Source organism: Danio rerio, chromosome 24 (genome assembly GCF_052040795.2).
Source record: "Danio rerio strain M-AB ecotype USA chromosome 24, GRCz13ab, whole genome shotgun sequence".
Classification (NCBI taxonomy): Eukaryota; Metazoa; Chordata; class Actinopteri; order Cypriniformes; family Danionidae; genus Danio; species Danio rerio.
The window spans coordinates 40,293,957-40,317,500 of NC_141044.1; the positions used below are offsets into that span (position 1 = coordinate 40,293,957).

General features: G+C 35.3%; 2 protein-coding genes across 15 annotated transcripts in view; one reads left to right on the top strand and one right to left on the bottom strand.

The window, feature by feature from the left end:
* The window catches only part of nlrc3 (NLR family, CARD domain containing 3), a 30,550-nt gene extending 16,729 nt beyond the window's left edge, over window positions 1–13,821 (top strand). The window contains exons 8-19 of the mRNA XM_087310056.1: window positions 2,019–2,102; window positions 2,176–2,259; window positions 3,655–3,738; window positions 3,819–3,902; window positions 3,989–4,072; window positions 6,930–7,013; window positions 7,918–8,001; window positions 9,058–9,141; window positions 9,231–9,314; window positions 9,965–10,048; window positions 10,820–10,903; window positions 13,199–13,821. Of these exons, the coding sequence (XP_087166182.1) occupies window positions 2,019–2,102; window positions 2,176–2,259; window positions 3,655–3,738; window positions 3,819–3,902; window positions 3,989–4,072; window positions 6,930–7,013; window positions 7,918–8,001; window positions 9,058–9,141; window positions 9,231–9,314; window positions 9,965–10,048; window positions 10,820–10,903; window positions 13,199–13,289 (1,015 nt within the window). The 3' untranslated portion in view covers window positions 13,290–13,821. The remainder of the gene's footprint in view (window positions 1–2,018; window positions 2,103–2,175; window positions 2,260–3,654; window positions 3,739–3,818; window positions 3,903–3,988; window positions 4,073–6,929; window positions 7,014–7,917; window positions 8,002–9,057; window positions 9,142–9,230; window positions 9,315–9,964; window positions 10,049–10,819; window positions 10,904–13,198) is intronic.
* The window catches only part of ift38 (intraflagellar transport 38), a 19,073-nt gene continuing 8,833 nt past the window's right edge, over window positions 13,305–23,544 (bottom strand). For 3 of the 14 annotated variants that reach the window (XM_087308367.1, XM_087308365.1, XM_087308366.1), the window contains exons 5-12: window positions 23,429–23,544; window positions 23,161–23,340; window positions 20,596–20,729; window positions 19,218–19,359; window positions 18,972–19,044; window positions 16,166–16,276; window positions 16,020–16,072; window positions 13,316–13,819 (exon numbers count right to left, since the gene is read on the bottom strand). The exon at window positions 23,429–23,544 is cut by the window's right edge and continues 64 nt beyond it. In XM_087308367.1, the coding sequence (XP_087164493.1) occupies window positions 13,631–13,819; window positions 16,020–16,072; window positions 16,166–16,276; window positions 18,972–19,044; window positions 19,218–19,359; window positions 20,596–20,729; window positions 23,161–23,340; window positions 23,429–23,544 (998 nt within the window). In that variant the 3' untranslated portion in view covers window positions 13,316–13,630. 14 annotated transcript variants of the gene reach the window in all.

Here is a 23,544-nt window from a genome sequence, read left to right on the forward strand (position 1 = left end):
GAACTACAAATCCTAGTTTGCCGTTTCACACACACCAGTCACCATTCATCACTGATCACTTACACACAGATGAATCCTGTCATCACAGATTTTCTGGATTACTTACTGTGCATCCGGAAAGTATTCACAGCGCTTTACTTTTTACACATTTTTTATGTTACAGCCTTATTCCATAATGGATTAAATTAATTTATTTCCTCAACATTCTACACACAAAACCCCATAATGACAATGTGGATTTTTTGAAATGGTAACAAATTAAAAATAAAAAACCTGAGAAATCACATGTTCATCAGTATTCAGAATCTTTGCATGATACTTTGTTGATGCACCTTTGGCAGCGATTACAGCCTCAAGTCTTTTTGAATATGATGCCACAAGTTTGGCACACCTGTCTTTGGGAATTTTTGCCCATTCCTCTTTGCAGTACCTCTCAAGCTCTATCATGTTGGATGGGAAGCGATGGTGTACAGCCATTTTCAGATCTCTCCAGAAATGTTCAATAGGATTCAGGTCTGGGCTCTGGCTGGGCCACTCAAGGATATTCACTGAGTTGTTGTGAAGCCACTCCATTGATATTTTGGCAGTGTGCTTTGTGTCATTGTCCTCCTGGAAGATAAACCGTCGCCCTAGTCTGAAGTTAAGAGCACTCTGAAGCAGGTTTTCATTCAGGATGTCTCTGTTCATCGCTGCATTCATCTTTCCCTCTATCCTGACTAGTCTTCCAGTTCCTGCTGCTGAAAAACATCCCCACAGCATGATGCTGCCACCACCATGCTTCACTGTAGGGATGGTATCAGCCTGGTGATGAGCGCTGCCTGGTTTTCTCCAAATGTAACGCCTGGCATTCACTCAAAAGAGTTCAGTTTTAGTCTCATCAGACCAAAGAATTTAGTTTCTGATGGTCTGAGAGTCCTTCAGATGCCTTTTGGCAAATTCCAGGCTGGAGTGGCTTGCATCTGGCCACTCTACCATACAGGCCTGATTGGTGGATTGCTGCACAGATGGTTTTCCTTCTGTAAGGTTCTCCTCTCTCCACAGAAGAACGCTGGAGCTCAGACAGAGTGACCATAAGGTTATTGATCTTCTCCCCCGATCACTCAGCTTAGATGGCCGGCCAGCTCTAGGAAGAGTTCTGGTGGTTCCAAACATCTTACTCTTACGGATGATGGAGGCCGCTGTGCTCATTGAAACTTTCAGAGCAGCACAAATGTTTCTGTAACCTTCCCTAGCCTAGTGCCTCCAGACAATCCTGTCTCAGAGGTCTACAGATAATTCCTTTGTCTTCATGCTTGGTTTGTGCTCTGACATGCACTGTCAACCCTGGAACCTTATATAGACAGGTGTATGCCTTTTCAAATCATGTCCAATCAACAGAATTGACCACAGGTGAACTCCAATGAAGCTGCTGGAACATCTCAAGAATGATCAGTGGAAACAGAATGAACCTGAGCTCAACTTAGAGCTTCATGACAAAGGCTGTGAATACTGATGTACATGTGATTGATCAGGTTTTTTATTTTTTAATACTTCTGTACATGTGATGATGTGATCTTTGTTCACATTGTCATTATGGGTTATTGTGTATAGAATGTTTGAGAAAATAAATGAATTTAATGCATTTTGGAAAAAGGCTGTAACATAAAAAATGTGGAATAAGTGAATAAATTTTTTTTCGGATGCACTGTAATAATTTTTATAATAAAATGAAATATTTTATTTATAAAAATATACATTTAAATAAATAATATAAATGTTTTATAATTTATAAATAAAATAATAGTATAAAATAATAAAAATACTCTAAATAAGTTGTATTTTTATATCATAGTTTTATAATAAATAATTAAATAAAATTCAGTCAAGTATTATGTATTTGTACATGCATGTGTGCACATTTATGAGAATACATGTGCGCTGGAGTGACTGAATGTTCATTTGTGTATGTGTGCATGTGCGTGTGTGTGTGTGTGTGTGTGTGTGTGTGTGACTTCCTATGTGTGTGTTGATTCATATAGTTTGCAGAATAACCACATTGAGGATGAAGGTGCTCGTTCTCTCTCTGAAGTCCTTCAATCAAACCGAAAGCTCACCACACTCAAGTGAGTCCGTTTCTGTGTCACAAGTGTGCCTTCAACAGACCATCAATAACCCGAATCTCTTCATGCTTTGCAGCGTTCAGAAAAACGGCATCGGACCAGAAGGCATGAAAAAAATCGCAGAAGGCCTCATAAAGAATCAAACTCTACAGGATTTCAAGTAAGAGCTTTTCAATGTCCACTGAACTGCCTTAAAATGCACAGTTTTGTTCAGTGTTTGTTGTCATTTCAAGTTAAATATCAGGGCGGGACATAGAATAGCCCCTCCCCTTTTTAAATAGCTAATAGATATAGAGATGCAATTAGGCCACGCCCACACCAGGGGGTTCCTCACTGATTCCTCACTCATTGGCTGTGCATGTGTATGTGTGGGTGTTTGTGTCTGTGATTGTGTGTTTGCGTCTGTTTTTGTGGGTGTGGGTTTGTGTATGTATATATGTGTGTATGCTCATTTGTGGGTGTGTTTGTATGTTTTTTATATCTGTGATTGTGTGTGTGATTATGTCTGTGGGTGTGTGTTTTTGTGTGTATGTATACATGTGTGTGGGTATTTATATGCATGTATGTGTGTGTGCTCACTCGTGTACAGTATGCGAGCATTTGTTTGTGTGTGTGTGTGTGTTTGTTTGTATGTTTGTTTATCTGTAATTGTTTGTGTGTATATACCTGTGTGTGCACTTTTATGTGTATGTTTATGTGTATATATGTGTGTATACTTATTTGTGTGTGTGTGCGCACTTGTTTGTGTGTGTGTGTTTGTGTGTATGTATCTGTGTGTGTGTGCACATGTTTTTTTGTGTGTCCATGTGGATATTTTTGTGTGCTCATTTGTGTGTGCATTTGTGTGTATGTATATATGTGTGTGTGCATTTGTTAGTGTGTCTTTGTGTATGTATGGGTGTATATTCATTTGTTTGTGTGTGCGTGCATGTGCTTGTATGTGTGTTTGTGTCTGTGATTGAATGTGTGTGTTTGTGCGTATGTATATGTGTGTGTGTGTGGGCACTTTTTTGTGTCCTTATGTGTATGTATGTATGCGTGTATGTGTGTGTGTGTGTTTGTGTCTGTGATTGTGTGTGTGTTTGTGTGTATGTATCTGTGTGTGCATTTGTTTGTGTGTGTGTATGTTTGTTTGTTTGTCTGTAATTGTTTATGTTTATATACCTGTGTGTGCACTTTTTTGTGTGTGTTTATGTGTATATATGTGTGTGCTCATTTGTGTGTGTTTGTTCTGTCTGTGATTGTGTGTTTTTGTGTGTGTATGCATATCTGTGTGTGCATTTGTTTGTCTTTATGTTTATGTATGTGTGTGCTCATTTATGTGTGTGTGTGTTTATGTTTGTGTGTCTGTGTTTGCATGTGTGTGTGTATGTGTGTCTGAGATTGTGTGTGTGTGTCTTTGTTTTCGTGTGTGTGTGTTTGTGTGTCTGATTGCGTGTATGTGTGTGTTTGCATGTGTTTGTGTGTGTGTGTGTGTGTGAATAACATGTAGATGATTGTTCAGCTCATAAAGGTTTGACTCTTCTGCTGTGTGTTTGTGTAAATGTTTGTACAGTGTATCCAGCAATCATCTGGGTGATTTGGGAACAGTGGCTCTGGCTCAGGCTCTTATGGTCAATCACGTTCTACACACACTCAGGTAAAACACGAGAGATGAGTGAATTGATCCCAAACAGAGCAACCAGACACACTCTTCTGAATGATCTCTGTCTGTTTCAGTCTACAGAGTAACTCAGTGAGCGACAGAGGCATCAAAGCTCTCTCACATGCTCTGCAGTCCAACCGAGGACTCTGCTGTCTGAAGTATGTCTCTGAACAACACATACTATTAAAACAGATGTCGTGAAAAACTAATGATGAGGTTTTTGTGTGTGTTTGTTTGCTGTTAGTTTAAGGGAGAACTCAATAGGGGTTGCTGGTGCCAAAGACATCGCCAAAGCCTTAAAAGTCAACACTTGCCTACGAGAACTAGAGTAAGTACAATACACAGATACACTTTATATTGATCTGAATGAGTTGTGTTGTGTTCCTGTTTTTATACTGTAAAAAGCATTCACACTAAAACTATACTCCCTGACTTAAGTCTTGTCGTAGATCCCATTTGTAAGAACAACAAATAATAACTTGACTTCTAGTTGATCATTTTGAAAAGTGGCAGAAGGTTTTCAGATGAATCATCTGTTGAGCTGGATCCCAATCATCACAAATACTGCACAAGACCTACTGGAACACGTATGGAGCCAAGATTCTTATAGATATCAGTCAAGTTCGGTGAAGGAAAAATCATGGTTTGGGGTTACATTCAGTATGGGGGTGTGCGAGAGATCTGCAGAGTGGATGGCAACATCATCAGCCTGAGGTATCAAGACATTTGTGCTGCCCATTACATTACAGACCACAGGAGAGGGCAAATTCTCCAGCAGGATAGCGCTGCTCCTCATACTTCAGCCTCCACATCAAAGCTCCTGAAAGCAAAGAAGGTCAAGCTGCTCCAGGATTGGCCAGCCTAGTCACCAGACATAAACATTATTGAGCATGTCTGGGGTAAGATGAAGGAGGAGGCATTGAAGATGAATCCAAAGAGTCTTGATGAACTCTGGGAGTCCTGCAGGAACGCTTTCTTTGCCGTTCCAGATGACTTTATTAATCAGTGATTTGAGTCAGTGCAGAGATGTATGGATGCAGTCCTCCAAGCTCATGATGGAGTCAGACACAATATTCATTCTGTCTCCACTGCAGCATGACTTTATATTCTATACTGGACATTATTTCTGTTCAGTGACAAGACTTTGTCTAAGCAAAGTCAGGCCTTACTGTCCTAATGAAATCATTAAAAATCAAGGCAAAATCATATTTTATTTTGGTCAAATAAGCGTAATCTAGAGACCTTTGCCTTTCATATAAGCCAGGGGTGTCCTGCACAGTTTAGCTCCAACTCTAATCAAACACACCTGCTTATATAGTGATCTTGAAGACACTGATTAGCTTGTTCAGGTGTGCAGATTAGTGTTGAAGCTAAACTGTGCAGGACACCGGCCCTCCAGGACTGAGTTTGCCCACCCCTGGTCTAGTAAGATCAGCTGGCTCAGGCGTGTTTGATTAGGGTTGGAGCTAAAGTCTCCAGGACACCGGCCCTCCAGGACCGAGTTTGGACACCCCTGATATAAGCCACTTCTGATACCAAAAGGTTCAACTAGAAGTCAAGTTATTATTTGTTGTTCCTAAAACTTGGATAGGCGACAAGACTTTTGTCTTATATATAACTTCAAGAGTTCACACTTAGCTGATGATTGATAATAAAGCTTGTTTGGCGTGCTGTCCTGGGAGAGAGCCCTGAGGTTATAAGATCCTCGAGCCCTGGGCTCCCTCCCATTGCAAGCTGAGAGGGGAGTTTGAGCTCAGGTAGATCTCGATGACTTATTCTTCTGCTTATTTTAACTAAGTGTCAGACATGGATGCTGAGAAGAGATGTACTCAGAGCTTGGCTAAAATATTTTGGATTAGTTGCTTATTTTTGAACTGTGGGAGGAAACCGGAGGACCCGGGGAAAACCCAAACGATCACGGGGAAAACGAGCAAAACTCCACACAGAAATGTCGCCTGGTTTAGAAGGGAAGTAAACCAGGGGCATTCTTGCTGTGAGGCAACAGCGCTAATTACTGGCCACCGTGTCGCCCGTTTGAAAGGAGGTAAAGTAGGGTTGGGTGGGGGGTTTCTTCAAGACGAAGATATTGAGATGAGAAAACTCTGGTTATTTATAGTGAGTTATGGATCGTCTGATATATATATATATATATACTATATATACAGTTGAAGTCAGAATTATTAGCCCCCCTCAATTATTAGACCGCTTGTTTATTTTTTCCAGAATTTCTATTAAAGGGAGAGCAGATTTTTTCAACACATTTTTAAACATAATAATTTTAATAACTCATTTCTAATAACTGGTTTATTTTATCTTTACCATGATGACTGTAATTAATATTTTACTAGATATTTTTAAGACACTTCTATACAGCTTAAAGTGGTTAGGGGAATTAGGCAAGTTATTGTATAATGATGGTTTGTTCTGTAGATTATCGAGAATAAATATAGCTTAAAGGGGCTAATAATATTGTCCCTAAAATGGTACATAAAAAATTCAAAACAGCTTTTAATCTAGCCAAAATAAAACAAATAAGACTTTCTCCTGAAGAAAATATATTATCAGACATACTGTGAAAATTTCAGTGCTCTGTTAAAAATTTTTTGAAAAATATTTTAAAAAGAAGAAAAAAAATCGAAGGGGGCTAATAATTATGACTTCAGCTGTATATATATATATAATTTTCTATGTAAGAGTTGAAGAGAAGATTATTTTATTAGTTTTGAACTAAAAATTTGTTATTTTTTAAGTGATGGATGGATGAGTGATGGATTATGTAAATTTCTGATATGTTTTTGCACTAAAACATTCAATAAAAACGAACACGTAATAGTTTTAATAACTAATTATTCATCAACTAATATATTTATATATATATGTATACACAAATATTGTACATGTTTTTATTTTCAAGATTTATAATAAAAGTAATACGTTAAACATTTTTATTGAATTGCTTTGTATGTAGTGATTAATAAAATGTACGCATGCGTTCTCACAGTCTGTCAGAAGATCACATTAAATTGCTCGTCACAAAATTAATAAACCAATTTCATGTTTGTTGTATTTATATCACTTTAGCTTGTGTTTCCCTCACGACTCACTTCTTTACTGCTTCTAGCCTTTGAATATATTACAGAAGCGTTATCTTTGTGTGTGTGTGTGTGTGTGTGTGTTTGTTTCAGTCTGACTGCTAATCTCCTTCATGATGAGGGAGTGACGGCCATCGCTGAAGCCATGAGAGTCAACAGATCCATCAGCTCCTTACAGTGAGAAAACACACACACATAACAGACTGACACACACACAGGCGGATTTTTGTGAATTGTGGGGACGTTCCACAGATTGTTCTATTGTTTTTATACTGTATAAGTTGTATTGCTCTCCCCCAACCCTACACCTAATCCTACCTCTTACAGGAAACTGTGTGCAGCTTTACTTTCAGAAAAAATACTCATTCTGTATGATTTATAAGGCTTCTAAAAAATGGAAACATCAGCAATGTCCTTAAGATCCATCATGTCCTTGTAAAACCTCATGCATCATACCCATGACATTATACACAGTTGTGTCCTGATATGTCACAAACATACCCCTGCTGAAAAATCCAGCTTAAACCAGCCTAGGCTGGTTGGCTGGTTTTAGCTGGTCAACCAGGCTGGTTTTAGAGGTTTTTTGGCTACTTCCAGGCTGGTTTCCAGCCATTTGCAGCCTGGTCTTAGCTGGTCAGGCTGGGAGATGACCAGCTAAAACCAGCTTGACCAGCCTAGCAGGCTGGGAGCCCAGCCAAAACCAGCTATGTCCAGCTTAAACCAGGCTGGTCAAGCTGGTTTTAGCTGGATTTAGCTGGTCATTTTCTGGCTGGAAATGGCTGGGAACCAGCCTGGAAGTGGCCAAAACCCCTCTAAAACCAGCCTGGTCAACCAGCTAAAACCAGCCAACCAGCCTATTAAATTAATATACAAATAAAAGCGATGAACTGATGAAAGCCCTAAAGATATAAGCCAGACCCAGGTTATGAAATCACTGTGTGAGCTGGGTGTGAGATCATGTTCACTTTTAGATATTTTTTTCCTCATGTAGATGACTAACAGTGTGTGTGTGTGTGTGTGTGTGTGTGTGTGTGTGTGTGTGTGTGTGTGTGTGTGTGTGTGTGTGTGTGTGTGTGTTTAGTCTGCAGTGGAACTTCATGAAGGCTGGAGCTGCTAAAGCTTTAGCAGAGTCTCTCTCGAGCAACACCTGCATTCAGCTGCTGGAGTAAGAGCATCTATAGCATTAAGTCTGTTCCTGTCATTGCTTCTGTCTGAAGTTTATTTTAAAATACACTCTTCGGCCACTCTGTGCCAGATTGGGTTCTTTAGCAGGTTTGCTAGCATGTTTCAAATGTAATTTAAGACAATTCTTTTAATTTACAAAATAACAGTCCTTGCTATTGATGTTAGCATGTTTTATCACATGGTTAGCATGTTTCTAGCATAGCATTCTAACACGCTGGTGGTTTCAGCTTGTTGTTTTGTTTTTATCACACTCCTAACATTTCCTCACTATAGCACAGTGGTTCTCAAACTTTTTTCACCAGGTACCACCTCTAAAAAAAAGATCCCTGCTGAAAAAAACATCTTAAACCAGCCTAAGCTGGTTGGCTGGTTTAAGCTGGTCATCCAGGCTGGTTTTAGAGGGGTTTTGGCCACTTCCAGGCTGGTTTTCAGCCATTTCCAGCCTGGTCTTAGCTGGTCACGCTAGAAAATGACCAGCTAAATCCAGCTAAAACCAGCTTGACCAGGACATAGCTGGTTTTGGCTTGGCTCCCAGCCTGGCTAGGCTGGTCAAGCTGGTTTTAGCTGGTCATCTCCCAGCCTGACCAGCTAGACCAGGCTGGAAATGGCTGGAAACCAGCCTGGAAGTGGCCAAAACCCCTCTAAAACCAGCCTGGTCGACCAGCTAAAACCAGCCAACCAGCCTAAGCTGGTTTTTTCAGTTGAGTTCACAGGTTGCTAACATGTTTATAGAATGTTGAAGCACAATGCTAGTATATTTTTGCATGTTGATAGAATGTTTCTTGTAAGACTAAACCTTGTTAACAAGTTTTAACACATCATTAGCATGTACAACTTCAGGCATGTTTTAAAATTTTGTTAGCATTTTTCTAACATGCTAAATCATGCCAACAAGCTTCATCAGCATTTTCTCTAATATTTTACTGCTCAGTTTGACTTTCATCATTACTGCTTTGATCACGTCTACAACTAAATTCATCAAATTGCTGCCGTGTGATTGGCTAATAATATATCTGTGTGTGCTTTTCTGTGTCAGTCTTCAGGAAAACGCTCTGGGTGATAATGGTGTCATCGCTCTGGCCGCTGCTCTCATGTCAAACTCTTCTCTCACTGTGCTTTAGTAAGTCTCACATTTCAATTTTCCTTATTAATTTGCGTTTATTTGCTAAAGCTGGTTGTATCTGATCATGTGTATGTGTGTTTTAATAGCCTTCAGGGTGTTTCAGCGGGTAAATCAGGAGCAGTTGCATTAGCTGATGCTATGGTGGTCAACAAAACCCTTCATACACTAGAGTAAGTCTATATTCGTTAAAAATATATCTATATACAGTGACATTTGTATATTTGGGTCTCTTATGCTCACAAATGCTGATCAAAAAATAGTATTACAGTAAAACATGAATGTCATTAAATGTTATAGTTTAAAATAATTTTTTTCTGTTTTCATTTATAACCATTTCTATTTAAATTTATATATATATATATATATATATATATATATATATATATATATATATGTATGTATGTATGTATGTATGTATATATATGTATGCATTATATATTGCAATGTAAAAACGATAAATTTTGCAGCCCTCATTTTTATTGTTATTTTTGTCCAAAATAAACTCATATTTGAATTTTGGTTCTTGCAACACACTTCAAAAGAGTTTTAACAGTAAAACATTTACCACTTTGTAATGTCGCCATTCATTTTCACAATACTTAAAAGACGTTTGCAGACTGAAGGCACCATGCGATGAAGTGTTTCAGGTGCACGCAGTTTTGTCCCATGTTTTCTGCAAACATGCCTTAAAGTGGGCAACAGTACAGGGTCTTCATTGTCGCATTTTAACATCAAAATGCACCACACATTCTCTATCGCAGACAGGTCAGGACTGCAGGTAGGCCAGTATCCTGTATCAATGCTTCTTTTTTTGTTTTAGTTTGCGAGGAAACTCCATTGGGATGGAGGGAGCGAAGGCATTTTCTAGCGCTCTGAAGAACAACAGGAGTTTAAGAAGTCTAAAGTACGTCTACAGACAGACACAGTAATATTTTAGTGGAAATCAATGCATTTTTTAAAGAATTATTTATTGATTAGAAAATCTAAAAGAAGTGTTTATTTGAAATATCAGTCATTTATTCATTTTCTTGTTGCCTTAGTCCCTTTATTAACCCTTTGTCGCCACAGCAGAATGAACCGCCAACTTATCCAGCATGTTTTTACGCAGCAGATGCCCTTCCCCCTGGGAAACATACACACACACACTCATTCACACACACACTCATACACTATGGACAATTTAGCCTACCCAGTTCACCTGTACCGCATGTCTTTGGACTGTGGGGGAAACCGGAGCACCTGGAGGAAACCTACGGGAACGCAGGGAGAACATGCAAACTCCACACAGAAACGCCAGCTGAGCCATAGCTCATGTTCCCCAGTGATGGGTTGCAGCCGGAAGGGCATCCGCTGCGTAAAACATGTACTGCAAAAGTTGGCGGTTCATTCCGCTGTGGTGACCCCAGATTATTAAAGGGACTAAGCTGAAAAATAATGAATGAATGAATGTCTGTCACTTTTGTTGAAGTTGCATAGTTGCCTAATAAAGTAGTAAATTTTTCTTTAATTTTACTGACTCAACATTTAGAAATAGTAATGTTAAAAAAATGTCTTGCAAATAAATGTTGACACGACTTTATATTGGTGAAAGTAGCTTGTATTTCTTTAGCTCAAATAAATGGTAAGATTGTGACATACAAACATAGATAAATTGTAAAATTGTGTTTGTTTGCAGTCTGCAGGAGAATAGTCTGGGGATGGATGGAGCAATCTTTATTGCGACTGCGCTGAGAGGAAACCATCAGCTCACCTACATAAAGTGAGTGTGTGTGTGTGGGTCGATGTGCGAACCGCCGACTGTGTGTGAGAGGTCTCGAATACATGGCACATGTGGTGAATAATATGCATTGGGTGTTACGAATGAGATTTTACTGTGAATGGGACATGAGCGTGATTGTGCAATATTTATATGTGTGTGTGTGTGTGTCTGTGTGTTATATATAAAAAATTCCAACCATAAAATGTTTTTTATTGTTGTTTTTCTTTACAAATATGTAGATTCTCAACTATTGCAACTGAAATAGAAAAGTATCAAGCTAGTCTATAATCTTTTTTTAATAAATAATTTAAATAAAGTTAGTTAATGGCTAAAATAATAATAATATTACATTTTCAGAGTGATAAGAATGCATAAAATAGTTTAAAATAATTAATGTATTTAAAATAAATGCTTTTTGATTGATAAATGTGCCTAGAATGATTTAACAGACTGTCAGCATGACGTAGTTGCAGTTTTTTTTTTTAAATATTTATTTCATGATTTAAAACAATGCTAACATTTTAAACTCTTGTTATCATGTTTAAAACATGATGTAACACAATATTAGCATGTTTACCTCATAGTTAATCACATTTTAGCAGGATGCTATCCTGTTTCTATCACATTTTAATACACTGCTAGAATTTTAAGCATGTTTTTACTGCGAGTATACTGGTTGCATGTAATGCATCACATAGGTATGCTAACATTTTAGCACATTTAATATCATTTTCTAGCATGTTTTATCATGTTTCTATTATAATTATAAAAAAATAAAGATTTCAACTTTTATCACTTGTTGTGAAACAATATTAGCATGTTTATCGCATAGCTACCCAGTTTCTGATTTAATAAATTTGGTTGCATGTTCTAGCATGTTGATATCCTGTTTCTAGCTTGCTTTAACACACTGCTAAAATTAGCAAGTTTCAACCATACTGTTTGAATGTAATAGATCAAATAGGTAGTATGTTTCTAGCATGGTTAACACATTGCTAGCATGCTGTAGCACATAGTTGGCACATTTCTAACATTATACAGTACTGACACGTTTTAACACATTTAATAGCATGTTTACTAAAATGTTTTATCATGTTTCTATCATGATTTAAAACATTGCTAACAATTTTATATATTTTTAAATGTAATATTAGCATGCTTACCACATATGTAGTCAGTTTCTGATTTAATAGACTGGTTGAAAGTTTAGCATGTCAATATTCTGTTTCTAGCATGTTTTAACACATTCAATAGCATGTTTACTGATGTTTTATCATGTTTTTTCATTATTTTAAACATTGCTAACAACTTTATCATTTATTAAATGCAATATTAGCATGCTTATCACACAGGTAGCCAGTTTTTGATTTAATAGACTGGTTGCAAGTTTAGCATAGCAATATCCTGTTTTTAGCATGTTTTAACACACTGCTAGAATGTTTTATATTAGCATGTTTCTATCATAAGTATACTGTTTGAATGTACCATATTTAATACGTAGTATGTTCTAGCATGGTTTAACAAACTGCTAGCGTGCTACATCACGTTGTAAGCATGCACCTAACATTGTGTTACATCGCTTACAAGTTTTAGCACATTTAATAGCATTGTCTAGCATGTTTTATCATGTTTCTATCATGATTTAAAACAATGCTAACAATTTTATCACTTGTTGTGAAACAATATTAGCATGTTTATCACATAGGTAGCCAGTTTCAGATTTTATAGATTGGTTGCATGTTTTAGCATGTTAATATCCTATTTCTAGCATGTTTTAACACACTGCTGAAATGTTTTATGATATTAGCAAGTTTCTACCATACTGTGTGAATGTACTATATCTAATAGGTAGCTTTCAACATACTGCTAGTATGCTATATCACATAGTTAGCACGTCTAACACTGTAACAGTACTAGCATGTTTTGACACATTTAATAGCATGTTTACTAACATGTTTTATCATGTTTCTATCATGATTTAAAACATTGCTAACAATTTCATGGTAGTACGGTATTTATTTAGTAGGTAGTATATTTCTAGTATGGTTTAACACACTGCTAGCATGCTATATGATATAGTTAGCACATTCTTAAAATTGTAATAGTGGTATCATGTTTTAGCACATTTGGTTGCATGTTTGCTAACATGTTGCTCGCATGACTTTGCACATTGTATTAATATTATGTATTACTATGTTAACACTACTGACACTTAAACATAGTGCTTAAATGAATCAGTGGTGCTCAGCTAATACAGTGTTAGTATTATGTGTGATTTTTCTGTTTCTGCTTCAGTCTTCAGGGTAACGGCATCGGTGAATCAGGAGCAAAAGTCGTGTCGGACGCCATAAAAGCCGGAGCTCCAGACTGTGTGGTGGACATTTAACATGCGTGCACAAACTTTCCACAGCACACATTAGGAAACATGTTTATTCACAGCCTTATTGGTGTATATATTTGTGACATATCATTACGTTTATGTATTAAAATAAAATGTAATATATTTTATATAACATTACTGACAGCCTTAATAAAGCATTTTTAGTCAAACAAAAACCCTCTCAAACTCACAAATTAACGAGATTTAAGATTTAACAGGAATACAAATGAGATGTAGATGTGTATTTACATACATTTAACTTCAATGCAGCAATTTACATAAGAATCATGAATATTTAAATCAATACAGCATATTTTAAGTCATTATGTATTGAGTTTTTGACGATGTTAAAAATCGTTATCGCTCTCCTCAAGGATTTGTGGGTGCAGGGATTGGTTTGTGCGTCCGGGTTTGCCAGATGATCCCTCCAGACTGTCATTATCTTCATCCAGATCTTCATTTTCCTCTTCATCTTCCTCACCGTCTTCATCATCATCCTCGTCGTCGTCATCTACGTCAATCTCACTGTCCTCTGTCTGCAGAACAAAGCACATTAGAGAGTTATACAACATAAAACACACAGAGCTCAGTGGACAGTCTATGGATCCAGAATTAATATCGTTGATTTTTACAAATGATCCGACATTCACACTCATGTATGCCAGTGTTATTATTCATAACTAATGCAACTATAATAAATCAAATTTGGTTTTGTTAAATTAAGTAAAAGAAATAACAAAAAACATGCTCAAATCAAAATTAGAAACATTATTTAGACATCTTAAACTTATTAAATTTCACTAAGATAACTAAAACGTGAACCAGAAGTTTCTGTGACTTTTATTTCAGTATGATCATGTTTTTCCAACTGAAGTTGAATATTAAGTAGGGGGAAGGGTTTATTTAATGCTTGCTATATATATATGTCTAATGGCATTTTTAATTTAGTGTCTAATTTAGTATGATTATTTAGGTATTATTATTTAGTATGTATCATTTAGTATAATAAATACATAACGAGTACGATTTACTCATCCACCAATAATGGCTAGGTTTAGGGGTGGGGTTTGGTGCCATGCCTCCTTTTAAAATCGCACATAACATAACAGTTATGTTTTTCCGTGAGATAAGGGTGATATTTCACTCAATTTATTAAACTGACATCATCAGAGAAGGAATCAGTGAATAAACTTGTTAATTGTTAGCTGTAAAACTATCACTATGAGCTAGCAAAGGAAACATAGTCAATTTTAATAATTAAATTAAATCAAGCTATTAAACAATATACAAAACATAACAAAATTTTTAAAAACTGTAATGGAAATATACATAAAATATATCTAATTCAAAATAATAAAAATACTATAAGTGTATAAAAATAATGCTAAAACAACAAATACAATCACTGAAAGAAATGTAATTAAAAAAATAATAAAATGTATATATATATATATATATATATATATATATATATATATATATATATATATATATATATATATATATATATATATATATAACAAAATGTATATAATGGAAATATATAAAAAATATATCTAATTCAAATTAAGAAAAATACTATAAATGCATAAAAAAAATAATAATAATAACTCTAAATGACTGAAAAAATACAGGTATATAAAAATGGCAGTCACATAACAACATGGATGAAACTATAATAGAAATATATATAAGAATATATCTAATTCAAAATAATACAAATACTATAATTGTATAAAAATCATACTACAAGGATAACTAAAATTACTGAAATAAATCTAATAAAAAATTATATATGGACAACAAAATTTATACTCTATAATAGAAATATATATATAAATATATAATTCAAAATAATGAAAATACTATATTTGTATAAAAGTAATACTAAAACCACAACTAAAATTACTGAAAAAAAAAAAAAATTATCTAGACATAACAAAATATATAAAAACCATAATGGAAATATAAATAAAAATATATCTTCAAAATAATAAGTGTATAAAAATAGTACTAAAACAACAACTAAAATTACTGAAAAACATTATATATAGACAAAACAAAATAACAACATTTATAAAAACTATCATAGAAATATGAATAAAAATTTATTAAATAAAAAAACATGAAATAATACTAAAACAACAACAAAAATTTCTGAAAAAATAAAAATATATATAGACATAACAAAATGTCTAAAAACTATAATGGAAATATATATAAAACTGTATCTCATTTAAAATGATAAAAATATTATAATTGTACAGTTCATAACATTAATACTAAAATAACACTGACGCATACACACCACCTTTTTTTTCTTTTGTTTCCGGCCACTGCCGGATAGGCCAGCTCTTTCCTTTACTTTGGGCTTGAAGAACGAGTGGGAAGAAAGAGAAAGAAAGACGGAGTGAAAAATGAAGCGACTGAAAATAGAGTTGGAGGAATATTCAGTACAGTGAGAGAAAAAAAAGCACAAAGAAGATAACTAATGATCGATCATGGAGGAAAAACAGAAATGTGAAGAAAGACAGACAGATTAAAGGAATAATCTCTTAAGAATATACGAGACGAAAGCAAGAAAACCCTCAAAATTCTGATGTGAAGTATATTAAGTCATTGAATCGTCTCTATTTACGTTACGAGAACACAAGCCTGCAGTTCACTAAACGGCCACCGGTGTCGCTAATAACAAGCGTTTCTGAATTGGCCGTATTTCCACATAGTTTTCCACACCTCTTCGCTGTCTCCTCCTCTCATACTGCCGATGAATCGAGCGCCACCTCGACCTGCAGCAGAAACACACACACGTCACAAAACCAAATCAGATATTGCTATTGTCGTATGTGTGTGATGGTAGCTACGGATTACGTTGTGGTCACCTGATATTTGTGTGTGTCGAGGGTGGTGCGGTCTGGCCTGCTGTCCGTCATCTATGTCACTGTCAGAGCCTTCATCCTCTGGTATGTCCACGTCCGAATCTTCATCTCTGGCTACTGAAGAAATTCACTAGTGAGCAGGGGTGTCCAAATTTGGCAAAAAAAAAAAACATCTATATTCTTTTTTCAATAATGTAATTAAACAATATTTTAGTGAGTGGATACTTCACTGGTTTCACGATAGACAAGTATAACATTAAAACATCAGCAGATGTCATCAGAAAATGCCTACTATACCTTTAAATAGTGCACATTTTAAGGGAGCAACGATTTGTAGTGATGTCTGACACCTTAGTGGATGCTCTGAAGTGCACTCAATCAATCCCACAATGCAGTTTAACAGGGGAGTTTTACCCTTTTGTTAATCCATTCAGCTGATCTCTGGGGCACACTTTTAGCTTAGCTTAGCATAGATCATTGAATTAGATTAGACCGTTAGCATCTCGTTCAAAATTTTTAAAAAGGGTTTTGATAATTTTCCTATTTCCTATTAAAACCATCAGTAGATGACGATAAGCGCCAGGCTGTATCAGAAATTGTATTCTATACCTTTAAATAGTGCACTATTTGAGGGGAGCATCCATTTGTAGTGGTGTCCGAAAGCTTAGTGGATGCTCTGAAGTGCACATAATCAATCCCACAATGCAATTAAACAGGTGAGTTTTACCGTTTTTGAGTCCATACAGCCGATCTGTGTTTCACTTTTAGCTTAGCTTAGCATAGATCATTAAATTAGATTAGACCGTTAGCATCTCACTCAAAAAAAAAAAAAGGTTTTGATAATTTTCCTATTTCCTATTAAAACCATCAGGCTCTAACTAGGCCGTATCTCAAATGGCACTCTGTACACTCTAATAGTGCACTATTTGAGGACGCAACCATTTGTAGTGATGTCCGAAACCTTAGTAGATGCTCTGAAATGCACTCAATCAATCCCACAATGCAGTTAAACAGGTGAGTTTTACCATTTTTGAATCCATTCAGCCGATCTCAGTGTCACACTTTTAGCTTAGCTTAGCATAGATCATTGAATTGGATTAGACTGTTAGCATCTCGCTTAAAAATTGGAAAAAGGGTTTTGATAATTTTCCTATTAAAAACATCAGTAGATGACGATAAGCGCCAGGCTGTATCAGAAATTGTCTTCTATACCTTTAAATAGTGCACTATTTGAGGGGAGCATCCATTTGTAGTGGTGTCCGAAAGCTTAGTGGATGCTCTGAAGTGCACATAATCAATCCCACAATGTAGTTGAACAGGTGAGTTTTACCATTTTTGAGTCCATTCAGCCGATCCGTGTTTCACTTTTAGCTTAGATTAGCATAGATCATCATATTGGATTAGACTGTTAGCATCTCGCTCAAAAAAAAAAAAAAAAAAAAAAAGGTTTTGATAATTTTCCTATTTCCCATTAAAACCATCAGGCTCTAACTAGGCCGTATCCCAAATGGCACTCTATACACTCTAATAGTGCACTATTTGAGGACGCAACCATTTGTAGGGATCTCCGAAACCTCAGTAGATGCTATGAAGTGCACACAATCAATCCCACAATGCAGTTAAACAGGTGAGTTTTACCATTCTTGAATCCATTCAGCCGATCTCAGTGTCACACTTTTAGCTTAGCTTAGCATAGATCATTGAATTAGATTAGACCGTTGGCATCTCGCTCAAAATTTTTAAAAAGGGTTTTGATAATTTTCCCATTTCCTATTAAAAACATCAGTAGATGACGATAAGCGCCAGGCTGTATCAGAAATTGTCTTCTATACCTTTAAATAGTGCACTATTTGAGGGACCATCCATTTGTAGTGGTGTCCGAAAGCTTAGTGGATGCTATGAAGTGCACATAATCAATCCCACAATGCAGTTAAACAGGTGAGTTTTACCATTTTTGAATCCATTCAGCCGATCTCAGTGTCACACTTTTAGCTTAGCTTAGCATAGATCATTGAATTAGATTAGACCGTTAGCATCTCACTCAAAATTTTTAAAAACGGTTTTGATAATTTTCCTATATAAAGTTCAACTTATCTGTAGTTACACTGTGTACTAAAACCGACAGAAAATTAAAAGTTGCTTTTTTGTAGACCAATATGGCTTGGAACTATACTTTCATTCTGGTTTAATAAAATCAAGGAACTGGTAATATTAAAACATGTAATATCAGCACTGATATTCACAATTACGCACCAATGTTACCTACTTACTAGCAGAAGCTCCGTATCACTGCTGCAGTCATTTTCATCTGTCTTAAAGTCAAGCTTCAAATAGAAAAATGATCGAAACTATTTTTTTGAACGAGATGCTAATGGTCTAATCTGATTTAATGATTTATGCTAAGCTAAGCTAAAAGTGCTCCTGCCAGATCCAGAGATCAGCTGAATGGATTCAGAAATAGTAAAGCTCAACTCGAGGGGAGCTGTAAAATGAGTCTATATCCAAAAAAAGTGTTTCTTTAATATTAACTTGTTTGTTGAACTTTAGTATTAAAGCAAGAGATCACTCTTGCTCATATAATAATACTGAATTATACACCATGTCTCATAAATATAAAAACACAAATCGAAACAGGAACATTTTGTGCTTTTCTAACTTGAATTACAGGCTCATGCTAACAGGCTTCATCAATGCTTCAAGAAGTGATTTTATTTGTCTTATGACGTGAATAATGTTCAAACAACAATCATCGTATTATCATAGAGGATAACACATCACACACGTGAGCTCAAATGTGTGTGAGACTCACCTCCGCTCCTCATAAGCCTCTTCTCCTCCTCTTTTAATTTGTTCTGTCTCATTTTCATTGCCATTTCTGCTTCCTGGAAGAAAAGGCAAAAGGATCCATCAGGGATGCATCAGGATATACACTATAAAGGTAATTTCTGGGATGAATTGATCCCAGCATTCACTTAAAGTCTCTTGTGTTTTAGTGGGTTGATTGAAATGTTGAGTTGCAGGCCCCAGTGGAGCACCAGAGAGGAAGTGTTTGTACCTCGAATCGCTCCTGCTCTACTCTGTGATAGTCATCCAGCTGCTGCTCCAGGAAGCTCAGGTTACGATATTTCTCCACATACGTCTGGTACTGTTTCTCCAAGTCCTCCTCGATCTTCTCATATTCATCCATAAACGCTGGACTACATGATAAAGGTATTAAAGTTATTACATAATAGAGTTACTATCAATAACAAAGCCTAAACTAGAACCTAAAGTTTATTGATAAACTTTGATGTTGGCTTGAGAAAGCCAACGTGACTGCGCTAGGACTGGGAATGGCAGGAAGCACGGCGGCGGTTGCTAAGTGGTTGCTAGGCAGTTGCTAAAACAATTATGGCATTGTTAGATGGTTGCTAAGCAGTTGCTAAATGGCAATGCTCGTGTACATGTTTGATCAAATGCTAATACTTAGTAGGCATTTCTAGCATATGTTATTGCATTTAGATAATCATTCATAGCATGTAGCTAATCGTTATTAGCACTTGGCTTCCATTATCATTGTTACCATGCATAGTACACAGGAAGTCCTATTTGCTAGCGTGAGTCAAACAAGCCAATGCCCAGGTCCCTATGATGTTCTGATATAGAGATATTGCTATTTTTAAATGGTTGCTAGGTTATACTGTTTTATTGCTATGGGGACATTTGACAGGTTAGTGATGATTAATAAAGGGACTAAGGGAATGAACATTATGTAAAAATGGCTTGCCGTATTTTTTTGAAAATACAATGCTTAAAAAGTGTGAAAGTGATGCATGCAAAAATGGCTTGCCATATCAGTAAAAAATATGGAGTTTAAGTCAAAAATGGCTTGCCATATTTTAAGAAAAATAATGCTTAAAAATTATTTATTGGAAAACTATAAGTCTGATAAACCTTAAAGATATAGCAACAAAACCTAACGTGTCTAAATACAGCTTTTGGCCAAATTTGGGGCTTGTATAATTTTTTTATATGCCTGGATTATAAAAATTTAATATTTAACATTTTTTATTAAAAAAACAATAAGTCTTAAAGGCATGAGGAGATATAGCAACAATCTTGAATGTAGAAGGCACATTTTGACCACATTTGGGCCTTGTGGCATGAACGGCCTAGGAGGAGATACGTTTGTTTTCAAGGACAGAGTAGTATAACAGTATGCTGGCTTTCTCAAGCCAACATAATTAAAACATTTTTAAAAATCATACCTGTAAAATAGCATATGAAATGAAAACAATCGACTTGAATCAATTAATTGCAAAGGCATCAGTTTTTATGCATGAATATATTTAATACATCTGTTTTCAGCGGTAATATCATCAACTAAAACAAAGAATAAGATCAAACTTTTTCTTTACTTGCAATTCAAATAAACCTAATATCAGACAGCTCACCGCACGCTCTGTAAGGTTTGCAAACGTTTCTGGTTTCTCTCCAGGTCTTGTTTCTTCTTCTCGATTTTAGCCTCCAGACTGGCCTCATCTGATGACACGTTGTTGAGCAGATCTTTTGTCATTTGTATGCTCTCCTAAACTCAAACACACACACAAAGAGCCCACAAAAAAAAAATCACAATCCTCCACAGGGATTCTCCGTCTCCCTGTACTCTTTAGCTTGGTAAATAATTCAAGCAAGCTGCTCACTAAATGCACTAAAATCCTCAACATTTGACCTAAAATCCAAAGTGACGTCGAGTTCTTGTGGCTCTCAAGAGACTTTCATAACAAACCTTTCAGTTATTATTACTTAGTACAGGCAGTTCTTTTATTTTTGTGCGTTTAGACTTTCTTAGAGACGAGAAGACTTTTGACTTTCTTTTCTCAAGACAGGAGAAAATGATTTGAAACAAAACAAGAATTAAAATAAGCTGAAACATAAAAAACATTTTTATTTTTGGCAACTACAATTGAATTTTAAAGACCAGAATTTCCACAGTCTTGGAAAGCATAATAATATGACGATATTTTAAAAAGGTTAAAAATAAAATCTTGATCAATAAAATCCTAATAATTTCTAAATAAAAGGAAAGAACTTAAAGTCATTAAAAACACAAAGTTTTAAAAAGTAAATGAACTGGTATGTTATAAGTAGGGCCAGACTGAATCTGCTGGCATTTTTTGCTATTTCTGCGCAGAATTTTGTTAAAAATATGCAGATTTATGCGGAATGATTTGGGGACTATCATAACTACAAACTTAATTTAAAAAGTAAGACATTTTTAACTTGTATTTAATGTTTACAATGCAAATCCAATTAAATCAACTTTATTTGGTAAACAAAGCAAGTCTTTCCTACAATATATCTACTAAAAGACAGAAAATATTACTTTACAAACTATACTGTGAATTAATCATGAATATTTTAGTATTAGTCTACGGAAATTAATAAATGAATATATATAATGAATAAATATAAATTTACACACATTTACACAAGTAAATAAACAGAATCAACGCAACCGCGTGCAGATTCCGTGTGGGCCTAGTTATAAGCAATGATATGAGGAAAGCTGGATCTTCTGATCTGTTTAGGGATGCACAATATATCGGCGGTTGTTTCGATATCGGCCGATAAATGCTACATTTAATGACAACGTTATTGGTCCCATAAAAAAATTAGGCCGATATCTTTAAGCTGATATATTGTGCTTAGTGTTATTTTAATTATATAATAAAATAAATAAAGTTGTTCACTGTATTGCCTTTTGTTATTGCAATAATGCAGAAAAAAATTTATTTATCAGCTAATATATTGCCTATTATCGGATTTCTGTATCTGTCGATAAGTCTATATTAGTAATCATATTTGTATTTTTTTGGCAACTACCTTGTTAATTTAAAGATCAGCATTTCCACAGTCTTGGAAAACATGAAAATATGACTATTTTATAAAGGTTGATTCAGCAAAAAAAATCATGATTAATAAAATCCTAATAATTTTTAAGCTAAAAGAAAGAACTTAAAAAAATCACTTGAATGCACTGATGTAAAAGTTTTACCTCTAAACATAAACGAATATTATAAGTAAAGCACTAAAGCAATGAGATGAGAAAAGCTGTATTTTATGATCTCTTTAGGGATGCACGATATAGCGGCAGCCATATTGATATCTTTTAATTATAATGTTCGCTAACAAAATTAGGCAGATATCTTTAAGCCAATACATTTTGCTTGCTGTCTGATAGTTTTTTGTTTTTATTATAGCAAAAAAAACACAACCAATTAAAAAAAAAATGAACTTGTACAAAAGTTTCATCCCTAAACATAAACAAATATTATAAATAAAGGACTTTACTAAAGCAATAATATTTTGGAATACACAAAATATCTGCGGCCATATCGATATCGGCCGATAAATGATACTTGGTCTGACAACAAAATTGTCTTTTGCATTTTTTTAGATCAGGGATTAGATTTTATTTCTAAAAAAAAAAAACTGACCATAGAAAAGAATAGTAATTATTAGCATATTAATACAGTAAGGAGATCAGTTCAAAGTTTTCTAAAGATTTTAATATAAAATTAAGTTGTTCACAGTAAGTGTTTTTACGATTATTCAAAAAAATGAATATTTATCGACTAATATATCGACTATTATCAGTTACTGGTATCTCTCAAAAATTACTTATATCGATATGGAAGTTTTGACAGATACTGATAACTGATAATAGACAATATATTAGCCCATAAATATACATTTAGACATGTATACGGCTATTATTGGTTATCGGTATCTCTCAAAAATTCCTATACCAATATGGAAGTTTTGACATACCGATAACTAATATTAGACAATATATTAGCCAATAAATATACATTTTACACATGTATACAGCTATTATTGGTATCTCTCAAAAATTTCAGTGACAGATACCGATAATAGCCGATATACTAGCCCATAAATATACATTATTCAAATTTTTCTCCATAATTGCAAAAAAAAAAAAACATCTGTTTTACCGTAACATCTTTGACCGCCGCTCTAATGGCTCTCTCTGTTTCTGTGATCTCTAGTGGTCGCGCAATTGCAGCTGTCCTGCTCTCTCTCAGGTCCTCTTCTTGCCCTAGCAGGTCAAACAGAGCTGCACCCTTTGCTGTTATCTCCGAGCCTAGCTGACGAGCCAGCTTTAAATCAGCAATCTGCGCACACAAACCAGCAAAACATACAAAATTACTATTAAAATGCTGTAACTAACTCAGCTAGTTATTAAACTGCATGACAGTTCACCTTTGAGCCCAGATCAAACTTGAACTTGCTGTTTTCATCATTGTTCTGATCTCCTCCTGCGTTCTCCTTGGTTTTCATAGCATTATAGAGGATGCTGGTGATTTTTAGCATCTCTT